We start from the raw sequence: 13,395 nt of genomic DNA, 5'->3' as shown, positions 1-13,395 counted from the left end.
CCGTCCCTGCCCTTCACTTCCCTTCCTCCCCAGTGTGTGTTCGTGTCCCTTCACTTCCCTTCACTTCACTTTTTTACTCTTCAAATACACGTGTTCTCTTTTATTCTTTTTTTTTTCTTTTATGTTTGTTTCCCTTTCCTCTCTTCCCATTTTCTACATTCTTCTTTTATTTGTCGTCTGTTTGTTTCCTTTCCCTTCCCTTCCCTTCATCTGTTCTCGTGTCCCTTCGCTTCCCTTCTCTTCCCTTTTTTTTTTACTTCTTTCACATTTACTCATTTCCTTTCGTTCTTCATTTCCTATATTTCCCTTTCCTTCCTTGATCTTCTATTTGTTTCCCTTCCCTTCCCTTCAATCCCCCTCTTTTTTTCTTTCATTCTTTTCCCTTCCTCCACTTCCCTTCCTTCTCCTTCTCTTTCTTCTTCCTCTCGTCTCTAAATTACCATCCTTCCTTTCCCTTCCATTCCCTTTCCTCCTATGTTTCCCTTCCCTTCCCTTCGATTCCCTTCTTTTTTTCTTACATTCGTTTCCCTTCCTTCACTTCCCTTCCCTCTCCTTCTCTTTCTTCTTCCTCTCTTCTCTATATTACTATCCTTCCTTTCCCTTCCATTCCCTTTCCTCCTATGTTTCCCTTCCCTTCCCTTCGATTCCCTTCTTTTTTCTTTTATTTCGATTCCCTTCCTTCACTTCCCTTCTCTCTCCTTCTCTTTCTTCTTCCTCTCTTCTCTATATTAGCATCCTTCCTTTCCCTTCCATTCCCTTTCCTCCTATGTTTCCCTTCCCTTCCCTTCGATTCCCTTCTTTTTTTTTTCGATTCCCTTTCTTCACTTCCCTTCCCTCTCCTTCTCTTTCTTCTTCCTCTCTTCTCTATATTACCATCCTTCCTTTCCCTTCCATTCCCTTTCCTTCCTTCCCATTCTCAACATTCTTCTATTCACTTATTTCTTTCCCTTCCATTCCCTTCCCTTCATCTGTGTTCCTGTCCCTTCGCTTCCCTTCTCTTCCTTTTTTATTACTCCTTTCACATTTACTCATTTCCTTTTCTTCTTCTATTTCCTATGTTTCCCTTTCCTTCCTTTATCATTAAATTGCTTCCCTTCCTTTCCTTTCGTTTCCCTTCCCTTTTCTCCTTTATTTTATTCCCTTCTTTCCCTTCCTTCTTTCTCCTTCTCTTATTTTATTTCTCTTTTTATCCGTAACCTTCATTTTCTTATCATTTCCTTTATTTTTTCTCCTTTATTTTGTTTCCTTTCCTATCTTCCCTTCTTTTCCCTTCCCTTTCATTTCCTTTCCTTTCCTTTCCTTTCCCTCCCTTCTCCTCCCTTTCATTCCCTTCACTTCTCTCTTCCTCTCTCTCCTACATCCGCATCTCTCCCTTATCTGCCCTTCCCTTGAGTGAGAGAGAGAGAGAGAGAGAGAGAGAAGTCGTAGATTACATTCTCTCTCTCTCTCTCTCTCTCTCTCTCTCTCTCTCTCTCTCTCTCTCTCTCTCTCATTTAACTCCTCTGTCTGACTGTCGTGGAAGGAGGAGGTATTTTATATGGTAATGAGGAGGAGGAGGAGGAGGAGGAAGAAGAAGAGTAGGAGGAGGAGGAGGAGGAGGAGGGTGATTCTTCCTCCTCCTCAGACTTCATGAAAAGGATGTACGAGTTTTGTTTTCTCTTTAGGGTGAGAGAGAGAGAGAGAGAGAGAGAGAGAGAATGTAAACTGGTAAAGCTACGTAATCCCTCCACTTTCTCTCTCTCTCTCTCTCTCTCTCTCTCTCTCTCTCTCTCTCTCTCTCTCTCGCTCTCTCTCTCTCTCTCTCTCTCTCTCCTCTCTCTCTCTTCTCTCCTTCTTATCTCTTAGCGACATCTGTCTCTCTCTCTCTTTCTTTCCTTCTTTTCTCTCTCTCTACAAATATTTTTCTCTCCCTTCTCCTTATCTCCATTTTTCTTGTTTTTTTTCTTCGTTTCTGTTAAGTACATCCTTCTCTTTTTCTTTCCTCCCTCCATTCATCTTCTTTTTCCTCCCTTTTTTTCCCTCTCTCCCTTTTCCTTTTCTCCCTTTAGTCCCATATTTGTCTCCCTCTCTCTCTCCTACATAAGGCTCAGCATCCCTACATCTCTCATCTCCCGAATATGATCTCTCCCTTTCTCTCTCTTTTATCATCTTTTCTTCATCTCCACCTCTTCCTCTTCCTTCTAAGCATCTCTTCTCCCGTTTCCATCAGCATCACTCTCTCCTTCATCTCCACTCATCTCCCTTACTCCTAAAAACCTCATCATCATCCTCTCTCATCATCTTACTCCTTAATATCATCTCCCGTCTCCAAGCATCTCTCAGCCTCTCATCTCCTCATCTCCCGGCCATGATACACCAAAGTTCATCTCCAGCATCATCATCTCGCCTCACTATCCTAGCATCTTTCATCTCCATCTTCTCTTTACTATTAATAAGGGATCATTTTCACAGCATCCTTCATCTTCCTCATCTCGCCTCCCTGCCTCATATAGCGTAGTTCATCTCGTTTACCTCCTCCTCCTCCTCCTCCTCCTCCTCCTCCTCTTCTTCTTCTTCTTCATCTTCTTCTTCTTCTTCTTCTTCTTCTTCCTCCTCCTCCTCGTTATCACATTCCATTTCATCATTTCTTTTTTCCAATCTAGTTATGTCATCGTCTTCACTTCCTATCTTCACTGACATTCTCTTTCTCATCTCCTTTTTCAACCATCTCCACTTATCTCCCTCCTCACAAAGTCCCGTGACCTCCTTCATCTCCCTCGCCCTTCCTCATCTTCCTGTCCTCTCTATCTTCATTCATACAGCTCTTAACACCTTTCTCATCTCCCCTATCTCCACCCTACCTCGATTATCTCCCCTTGCATCTCTCTTTTACAGCATCTCAACTCCCAACGCAGCATCCTACCTGTTTTATCTTCCTTTGTCTCACTCACTCTCAGCATCCTTTCTCTCTCATTCCTCCCCATCTCCCTTATTTATCATCCTTCCACCCTTCCTTTATATCCTTTGCATCTTTCTTACGTAGCATTTTATCTTACTGACCTTTTTTGTATCTTGACTTTCTCGTATAGTATGTTATCTCCTCATCTCTTCACTCTTCCTCTATCTCCTCTTCATCTCTCCAATAGCATCTTATCTCCCCTGCAACTCTCACACACTCGGCATCTGAGCTCCCCTGCAACTCTTACACAGTATCTTATCTCCGTATCTCCTCTATTAACTCCCTTATTTTATTCCCTCATCCCTTTACTCAGCCCTTTATCTCCATCTCTCACACAGCATCTTATCTCCCTATCTCCTCTTTTCCCACCTTATATTCCCCCATCCCTTTACTCAACCATTTATCTCCATCTCTCACACGCAGCCTCTCATCTCCACAGAGCCACAGCATCCACGGCATGGGGGAGGAGGACCGCTACAACAGGCCCTACCAGGAGATGGGGCAGCTGTCCATCGAGGAGAAGAAATTCCTGCTGTCCGTGGAGAGGGGCGACGTGGCAGGTGTGAGAAGGTGAGGACAGGTGTGGTGGCGTTGTGTACCCGGTGTTTGGATTTGTCTTTTACAGGTGGGTTTTTTTTTTTTTTTTTTTTTTTTTTTAGATTGGGTTTTATACGGTCTAATTTATTTTTCTAGTGTTTGTTATTCAGCTGATTTTTCTTCTTTTTTTGTCTTTTTTATCGGGTTTTATTCTGTCATAGGTTTGTTTGTTTTTGTTTTTTTGTTTTGTTTTGTTTTCCTAGTGTTTGTTTTCTAGCTGATTTTTCTTTTTTTCTTTTTTTTGTCCCAGGTGTCTCTCTCTCTCTCTCTCTCTCTCTCTCTCTCTCTCTCTCTCTCTCTCTCTCTCTCTCTCTCTCTCTCTCTCTCTCTCTCTCTCTCTCTCTCTCTCTCTCTCTCTCTCTCTCTCAGGTGTATTTTTTTTACTCTATTCAATTTTTCCTGTTTTCCTTTCCTTCCTTCCCATTCTCTCCGTTCTTCCTGTATCCTGTTATTTGTTTCTCTTTCATTCCCTTCTTTAAGTTTTTTCAATTTACTTTTTACTCTTTTCTTTCTCCCCTTCTTTTTATCCCCTCTCCTTTCTTCCTATCTACCCTTAGTCGCATCTTCATCTCTCTCTCTCTCTCTCTCTCTCTCTCTCTCTCTCTCTCTCTCTCTCTCTCTCTCTCTCTCTCTCTCTCTCTCACTCTCTCTCTCTCTCTCTCTCTCTCTCTCTCTCTCTCCCAGCATCTTTTCTTCATCTCCTCTTCCTCTCTCTTCTAAGCATCTCCCATTTCCATCACTATTTCCTACGTGAATACTTTTTGCCCTCCATGATTTTTAGTTCGAGTATTTTTTTTACAGCAAGAAAGGCAGCTCAAGGGTGTTTTAATTGTCTTTCATCTGTTTTAGTATCCTCTCGTTGGGGTTCATTTTTCAACCTGTGTTTTATTTCATTACAGGTGTGTTTCGTTTTTCGTGCCCAGGTGTTCATTTCAGGAGGCGTTTCAGTTTATCTCAAGTACTTCATTTTCCCTACCAAGTGTTTCATTCCTCTCGTTGGTGTTCATTTTTCAACGTGTGTTTTAATCAATTTCAGGTGTGTTTCGTTTTTCGTTCCAAGGTGTTCATTTTAGGTGGTGTTTCAGGTTATCTCGTGTATTTAATTTTCCCTACCAAGTGTTTCATTCCTCTCGTTGGTGTTCATTTTTCAACGTGTGTTTTATTCAATTTCAGGTGTGTTTCGTTTTTCGTTCCCAGGTGTTCATTTTAGGAGGAGTTTTTGTTTATCTCAAGTACTTCATTTTCCCTACCAAGTGTTTCATTCCTCTCGTTGGTGTTCATTTTTCAACGTGTGTTTTATTCAATTTCAGGTGTGTTTCGTTTTTCGTTCCCAGGTGTTCATTTTAGGAGGCGTTTCAGGTTATCTCGTGTATTTAATTTTCCCTACCAAGTGTTTCATTCCTCTCGTTGGTGTTCATTTTTCAACGTGTGTTTTATTTCATTTCAGGTGTGTTTCGTTTTTCGTTCCCAGGTGTTCATTTTAGGAGGAGTTTTTGTTTATCTCGTGTATTTAAATTTTTCTTCCAAGTGTTTCATTCTCTCTCTTCCCTGTGTTACTTTTTAGCAGGTGTTTCGTTCTCTCTATGTCCTCTGTTTTTTTCTCTTTCCCAGTTGTTTCTTTTTCATTAGTGTTTCAAATTCACGCCCTTCTGTTTCCACTCTTCAAACGTTTTCACTTTTTTAGTTTCATTCATCTATCAGTGTTTCAAATTCACTCCCTTCTGTTTCCACTCTTCAAACGTTTTCACTTTTTTTAGTTTCATTCATCTATCAGTGTTTCAAATTCACTCCGTTTTATCTCGACTCATCAGACCTTTTCATTTTTTAGTTTCATTTATCCATCAGTGTTTTATATTCAATCCCTTATGTTTCGACTCTTCAAACGTTTTCATTTTTTTAGTTTCATTCATCTATCAGTGTTTTATATTCAATCCCTTCTGTTTCGACTCTTCAAACGTTTTCATTTTTTAGTTTCATTCATCTATCACTGTTTCATATTCACTCCCTTCTGTTTCGACCTTCCAAACATAGTCACCTTTCACTTTCATCTTTCACGTGCCAGGTGCAAAAAAAAAGTAATTACAGGTGTTCCATATTCACTACCTCCTGTTTCGACTCTCCACGTGTGTTCACCTTTCACTTTCTTTCATCTTCCACGTGGTAGGTGCAAAAAAAAGGTAATTACAGGTGTCACAATCTCCCATAGACGTCAACTTTTCCTTTTTTTTCTTTATCTCCCTTCTTTTTTTTCCTCCTTCCATCCTTCATTCCCTTAGTCACATCTTTACAGGTCTCACAATCTCACTTAGGCGTCAACTTTTCCTTTTTTCTTTTCTTTTTTCAATATCTCCCTTCTCTTCTTTCCTCCCTCCATCCTTCATTCCCTTAGTCACGTCTTTATCAATCTTTCTCCCCTATCCCTCCATCCCTCCAGCATCCTTTTCTATCTTATCTCTCCAATATATGTCATCCCTTTCTCTCCCTTTTCCTCCCTTTCCTCCGTTTATCTGTTTGGCCTCTTACCTGTAATTAAAGGGCGCCAGGTGTTAGCGAGCCTGCCATAGGACTTAATTGGTAGAGCAGGTGTGTGTGTGTGTGTGTGTGTGTGTGTGTGTGTGTGTGTGTGTGTGTGTGTGTGTGTGTGTGTGTGTGTGTGTTCTCGGGAGGAAGAGGAGGAGAGAGAGAGAGAGAGAGAGAGAGAGAGAGAGAGAGAGAGAGAGAGAGAGAGAGAGAGAGAGAGAGAGAGAGAGAGAGAGAGAGAGAGAGAGAGAGAGAGAGAGAGAGAGAGAGAGAGTAATATCCGTGTAATCTTCTTCCCTATTTTCGCAACGGCCAACAAGAAAAAGAAAAACTATAGAAACTTGGAAGAACATGTTGAGAGGGCAGCGAAGGGGAAACTAATCTCTCTCTCTCTCTCTCTCTCTCTCTCTCTCTCTCTCTCTCTCTCTCTTACTTTCTTGCGTTTTTTATTATTCCATTATAAAAATCAGTCTTTTGATTTTCTTTGTTTCATTTCTTTTTATTCTTTGTTTTTCTTCCTTTTCTTCTTCCTCTTTCTCCTCTCTTCGTTTTTCTGAGATTTACTTCCTAGTGCCTCCTCCTCCTCTTTTTCTTCTTCCTCCTCCTCCTCCTCCTCCTCCTCCTCCTCTTTTGAATTCCTCTCCAGCTTTCTTCAATATTTTCTCTCCTTTCCGCTCCACTCCCTTGTCATCTTCCCTCCCTCCTCCTCCTCCTCCTCCTCCTCCTCCTCCTCCTCCTTTTCTCCTTCCCTTCCTCTCTTTCTCTGACCGATAGAAAATGAAATTATTATAAGGAGACAACAGTAATAATGTAATGGGACAGGTTATTTGAGAGAGAGAGAGAGAGAGAGAGAGAGAGAGAGAGAGAGAGAGAGAGAGAGAGAGAGAGAGAGAGAGAGAGAGAGAGAGAAGAGAAGGAAAGAAAAAGAAAAACAATGAGAGAGAGAGAGAGAGAGAGAGAGAGAGAGAGAGAGAGAGAGAGAGAGAGAGAGAGAGAGAGGCTAAGACAGACCCATAATCCCATAAGATCTTTAGGAGTCATAATTAGTTCGTTGAGTCATCGCTTTATCTTCGTCTCCCATCATAGAAAACGGGAAGAGAGTGGTAAAGAAAACGGGATACAATTAATGGCCTTATTAATTGCCGTGTGTCATTTGTCTTCGTTGCTTTAATTACTTCGGCGTTCAATTGATAGTCGCCGTTAGTTTTATCGGCGTTGATGGATTGATTGGGTGTCCTTGTGAGTTGTTTTGTTCTCGTTTGTTGATTTAGAGTTTATTTAGTTTTTGTTTTGATTGTTCGTGAGTTTGTTTGTTGGTTGGTTGTTTTTTGTATCTAATTTTTCTTGTTGTTGTTTTCGTTTTGTTTTGTTTTTTGTATTTGTAGTTTTCTTTTCTTTTCATTTTTTGTTTGTTTTTGTTTGTTTGTTTTTTGTGCTTTTTTTTTTTTTTTTTCTTGCATTTTTTGTAGTTTTTGTTTTGTATTTTTTTCTTGTATTTTTTGTAATTTTTCTTTTGTATTTTTTTGTTTCTTGTAGTTTTTGTAGTTTTTGTTTTGTATTTTTTTGTTTTTCTTGTATTTTTTGTAGTTTGTTTTGTATTTTTTTGTTTTCTTGTATTTTTTCTTTTGTATTTTTTTTGTAGTTTTTGTTTTGTATTTTTTTCTTGTAGTTTTTGTAGTTTTCTTTTGTAGTTTTTGGTTTCTTGTATTTATGTAGTTTTTCTTTTGTATTTTTTTTGTTTTTTGTTTTTTTTTCCTTTTTTGTTGTTATTTTTCTGAGCCTCCTTTTTTGTATGTATAAGTGTGTGTCGCCTCCAATCTCAGAGACGGACAAAGACACAGCAGATATATTTTGAATTTTTCCTTCCGAGGATCACAATATTTCCCAAGACTTCTTCCGCCGAAACCCGAAGATATTTTGCCAACAGAAAAGTTTTGGAAGTTATGATTTGGGGAGAAAAAAAGTTGCGGTTTTTCTCTTTTTTTTTTCATTCTTCAAAATAACAAACACACAAGCATGTATAAATAAATGTATAAATAAGTACTTTCACAATTACATACATACATACATACATACAGAAAGAAAGAAAGAAAGAAAGAAAGAAAGAAAGAAAAAAACTAAAGAAAGAAAGGAAGGAAGGAAGGATAGAAGGACAGGAAGAAAGAAAAAGAAAAAGAAAAAGAGAGAAACGAAGAAAGAAAGGAAGGGAGCAATGAAGAAATAGAAGGACAGGAAGGAAGAAAAAGAATGAATGAATGAAAGAAAAGAAAGAAAGAAAAAGACAGATATAGACAGACACAAAGACAGAACAGACAGACACAGATGCACACAATTAAACGTACACATGTCAACGTACACAGATTAAACACACACACACACACACACACACACACACACACACACACACACACACACCTGCAATCAAGCCGACACACCTGCTCAGGAAATCGAGACGGGTGTGTGGGTGTTAGTGCTTGAAGGGCGCGGGTTATTGCAGAGAGAGAGAGAGAGAGAGAGAGAGAGAGAGAGAGAGAGAGGGAGAGAGAACAACAAGACTAAAGGGAAATCGTAAACTGAACATCCTCCCCTATTCCTCTCTCTCTCTCTCTCTCTCTCTCTCTCTCTCTCTCAAAAAAAATGGCTACAGGGTCACACAATGGAATATGTCATAAGAACATTTAAAATCTGTTGGCAATAGTCCAGAGGGAGGGAGAGAGAGAGAGGAGGAGGGAGGGAGGGAGGGAAGGACAGGAAAGATAGGAGGGAAGAAGGAAACAAAGCGAGTCTATCTTTTAAGACAGTGCGGGGAAGAAGTAGGAGGGAGGAGAAGGGGAAGGGGAGTAAGATACGAAGAAGGAAGGAGAAAGGTAGGAGGAGGGAGGAGAAGGAGAGGAAGAATAAGAAAAAGTAAAGAAAAAATAAGAAACGAAGTAAAGAAGGTGAGAAGAGGAAGAAAAAGAAGAACAATAACTAGAGAAAGAAAAAGAAGAAAAGGATACGAAAAAGAAAAAGAAGAAGAAGAAAACAAAAATTATGATGAAGGAGAAGAAGGAAAAGAAGAAGAGGGAAAAGAACAAAAAAAAACAGAACAAAAAGAACAAAAAAAGAGGAAAAAGAAGAACAAGAAGTAGAAAAAGAAGAAAATAAAAAAGAAATTAGAAGAAAAGGAATCCAATCACTTATTCCTCTCTTCTCTCACTTATAATCACACTTTTTACACATTCAGGTCAAAACGAAACCCCCCCAAAAAACCACTCCTACAAAACCTCATAAAGAAAGGAACCCCGTGATTGGCTCATTGGATTAAGACGGGCGATTCTCATTGGCTGAAGGCTCATGACGTAACTTGATAGGAGGCTCATGATTGGTCGAGCCGAAGGGAAGGACCGAGGAGGGACTGGGATTGGTAGAGACGCTTAATACTTGCTCTCCTGTGATTGGCTATGAGAGAGAGAGAGAGAGAGAGAGAGAGAGAGAGAGAGAGAGAGAGAGAGAGAGAGGGAAAGAGAAAGCAAAAGAAAGAAAGAGAGGGAAAACGAAAGAAAGAAAGAAGGATTGAAAGATTGAAGGAAGAAAAAGAAAGAAAAAGAGAGAGAGGGAAAAAGGAAGAAATAATAAAATTGAAAGAGAAGTAAGAAAGAAAGAGAGAGAGAAAACGAAAGAAGGAATGAAAGAAAGATTGAAGGAGAGAGAGAGAGAGAGAGAGAGAGAGAGAGAGAGAGAGAGAGAGAGAGAGAGAGAGAGAGAGAAAGTTTCATTATTTCACGGAGGAGCGGGCAGGAAATAATTGTGTGATTTTGGGGGATTAGAAAAAGGAGGAAAAATATGAAGTGGTCATGGGAGGGGATTAAGGGGGGAGGGGGGAGGGGAGGGGGGAGGGAAGTGAGAGGTAAGAGTCAGGGAGGAAGATTAGGAAGGGGGATTAGAGAGAAGGGAGTTAGAGAAGAAGATGGAGGAGGAAAAGACGGGAGGGAAGGATTAGTATGGAAAAGAGGAAGGAAGGAAAAATGAAAAGAAGAGGAAATGGAGGTAAAGGGAGAGAAGGGAGGAAGGTAGATAAAGTTGGGTAAGGGAGATAGAAAAAGAGCTAAAGGAGGAAGAGAGAAGATGGGATAGAAGGACTGGAATAGAAAAGAGGAAGGAAAGAAAAATAGATGAAAAAGAAGAGGAAAGAGTTGAAGGGAAGAAGATCAGGAAGGGAGATTAGAGAGGTTAGAGAAAGAAGGGAGCTATAGAAGAAGGAGAAAAATGGAAGGGAAGGATTAGTATAGAAAAGAGGAAGGAAAAAAGCGGAAATGGAGGTGAAGGGAGAGAAGGGAGGAAGATAAGGAAGGCAGGAAGGGAGTTTAAGTTGGGTAAGGGAGACAGAAAATTAGCTAAAGGAGGAAGGGAGAAGATGGGAGGGAAGGATTGGAATAGAAAAAAAGGAAGGAAGGAAAGATGAAAAAGAGGAAGGAAAGAGTTAAAGGGAGAGAAACGAGGAAGGGAGGAAGATAAGAGGGGCAGAAAGGGAAATAAGAGGGGGTGGAGAAGGTAGAAAGGGAGATAACGAAAGGAAAGATGAGAGAGAAGGACTGGAAGAGAAGAGGAAGAAAATAAAGAAGAAAGAAGAGGAAAGAGGTAAAGAGGAGGGAAGGAAGAGGTGAGGATTAAGAAATGAGATAAAAAGAGGATGAGGAGGAGGTAAAGGAGAAAGATTAGATGGACAAGAAGAAAGATTAAGAGGAAAGAAGAGGAGGAAGATAAGAACCGTGAAGAAAATCAAGAGGAAAAAGAGATTAGAGAAAGTTCAGATTAGAGAAAGGTCAGATTAGAGAAAGATCGGATTAGAGAAAGGTCAGATTAAATAAAGGTCAGATTAGAGAAAGGTCAGATTAGAGAAAGATCGGATTAGAGAAAGGTCAGATTAGAGAAAGATCGGGTTAGAGAAAGGTCAAATTAAATAAAAGTTAGATTAGAGAAAGGTCAGATTAGAGAAAGATCGGATTAGAGAAAGGTCAGATTAAATAAAAGTTAGATTAGAGAAAGTTCAGATTACAGAAAGTTCAGATTACAGAAAGTTCAGATTACAGAAAGTTCATATTAGAGAAAGCTCAGATTAGAGAAAGCTCAGATTAGAGAAAGCTCAGATTAGAGAAAGATCAGAATAGAGGAAGTTCAGATTAGAGAAAGTTCAGATTAGAGAAAGATCAGAATAGAGAAAGCTCAGATTAGAGAAAGTTCAGATTAGAGAAAGCTCAGATTAGAGAAAGTTCAGAATAGAGGAAGTTCAGATTAGAGAAAGTTCAGATTAGAGAAAGATCAGTTTAGAGAAAATTCAGATTAGCGAAAGTTCGGATTAGAGAAAGATCAGATTAGAGAAAGATCAGATTAAAGAAAATTCAGATTAGAGACAGTTCAGATTAGATAAAGATCAGATTAGAGAAAGTTCAGATTAGAGAAAGGTCAGATTAGAGAAAGGTCAGATTAGAGGAAGTTCAGATTAGAGGAGATCAGAATAGAGGAAGTTCAGATTAGAGAAAGTTCAGATAAGACAAAGATCTGTTTAGAGGAAGATCAGATTAGAGACAGTTCAGATTAGGGAAAGGTCAGTTAGGTAAGAACAGGACTGGATCGCGTAAAGGTAGGATCCAATCACTTATAAAAACGAGAGTGGGCGGGAAAAGGGGATTGGGGAAGGGCCGTGAGTAATTAGGGTTTTAGGGAGAAGGATTGGGTGATTAGCGAGAAATATTGCTCACGAGGAGGAAGAAAAGGGAGAAAAAAAGAGGAGGAAGAGGAAGACCATGAAAGAGAAGAAGAGTAAAGTTTTTGAGAAATTTTGCATTTGTGAATAAAAATGATAAGAGAGAGAGAGAGAGAGAGAGAGAGAGAGAGAGAGAGAGAGAGGGGAGAGTCAAGAAGATGAAGTAAAGAAGAAAGAAAAAAAAACTTGCAAATTTAACCCAAAAATATTTACCGGCAAGATTATATTCCGACAGAGAGAGAGAGAGAGAGAGAGAGAGAGAGAGAGAGAGAGAGAGAGAGAGAGAGAGAGAGAGAGAGACAAAAATTAAGAGAGGAAAATCTGAAGAGGAGGAGGAGGAGGAGGAAGAGTTGTAAGAGGAAGAGGAAGTGCAAGAGGAGGAGGAGGAAGAAGAGAAGGAGGAGGCAATAACTGTAGGAGAAGGAGAAAACAATAAATATAGAGAGAGAGAGAGAGAGAGAGAGAGAGAGCACAACGAAGGAGGGAATTAAGACAGAAAGTGAAATAAAGTGGAATAAGGGAAAGGACGAAGGAGATTAAGGAAGATGAGGAAGTAAATTGAAAAGAGGATAAAAAGAACGAAGGAGATAGGAGGGAAGAGGAGGAGGAGGAGGAAGAAGAAGAAGAAGAAGAAGAAGAAGAAGAAGAAGAAGAAGAAGAGGAGGAGGAGGAGGAGGAGGAGGAGGGAAGATGCGAATTCGTACTCTGAACCAAAAAAAAATAGAAAAGGAAAAAATAATAAAACAAATAAAAAAAAAAAGAATAAAAAGGAGATAGAAAAAGGAACAGAGAGAGAAAGAGAAAGAGAGAGAATTTGAGATAAAACTAAGAAAGAGAGAGAAAAAGGAAATATAAAAGAAAGGAGAAGAAAAGAATATAATGAGGAGGAGGAGGAGGAAGAGGAGGAGGAGGAGGAGGAGGAGGAGGAGGAGGAGGAGAAAAAAGCGTATTAGTTTAAAACCACAAGAAAGAAATTGAGGCAAGAGAGAAGAAGAGAATGAGCTTGTGAAGAGGAGGAGGAGGAGGAGGAAGATGAAGAGAAGGAAGAGGAGGAGGATGAAAATGCGTATTCGCTTAAAGGTTCAAGAGAAAGAGGAAATAAAAGAGGAGGAAGGGAATAAACATCGCCGAAAGAGGAGGAGAAAAAGAGGAAGAAAGAATAAACGGAGGAGAAAGAGAATTTGGAGGAGGAGGAGGAGGAGGAGGAAGAAAAATGTGAATTCGTTTAAATGTTTTAGAGAGAGAGGAAATTATAAAGAGGAAGGAGAGGAGGAGGGATATGAACAACGGGAGGAGGAGGAGGAGGAGGAAGAAGAAGAAGAAGAAGAAGAAGAAGAAGAAGAAGAAGAAGAAGAAGAAGAAGAAGAAGAGGAAGAGAAAGAAGAGGAGGAAGAAGTAGAAGAAGAAGCAGAAAAAATGAAGAAGGAAAAGAATGAGAAGAAGGAGAAGAAGAAGGAAAAGTAGAAGTAGAAGCAGAAGAAATAAAAGAAAAGGGGAGAAGAAAAAAGAAAAGAAAGAAGGGAAGCGATCAGAAGAAGAGGATTAAGAGGAACAGAGAAAGAGGTAATAAAGAAGAAAGATAAAGAAGAAGAAG

At 39.7% G+C, this 13,395-nt stretch overlaps 1 protein-coding gene across 20 annotated transcripts in view; it reads left to right on the top strand.

Annotated features, from left to right (window-relative positions):
- Positions 1–13,395, top strand: part of LOC126985496 (transient receptor potential-gamma protein-like) — a 176,805-nt gene that overhangs the window by 78,788 nt on the left and 84,622 nt on the right. For all 20 annotated transcript variants that reach the window (XR_007738751.1, XM_050840479.1, XM_050840466.1 and 17 more), the window contains one exon: positions 3,378–3,508. Coding sequence is in view for 19 of the 20 variants with exons in the window: in XM_050840479.1 (XP_050696436.1) it covers positions 3,378–3,508 (131 nt within the window). In the remaining variant the exon portion in view is untranslated. The remainder of the gene's footprint in view (positions 1–3,377; positions 3,509–13,395) is intronic.

The sequence above is a fragment of the Eriocheir sinensis genome, chromosome 59 (genome assembly GCF_024679095.1).
Source record: "Eriocheir sinensis breed Jianghai 21 chromosome 59, ASM2467909v1, whole genome shotgun sequence".
Taxonomy (NCBI): Eukaryota; Metazoa; Arthropoda; class Malacostraca; order Decapoda; family Varunidae; genus Eriocheir; species Eriocheir sinensis.
This window is presented reverse-complemented; position numbering and strand designations above follow the sequence as displayed.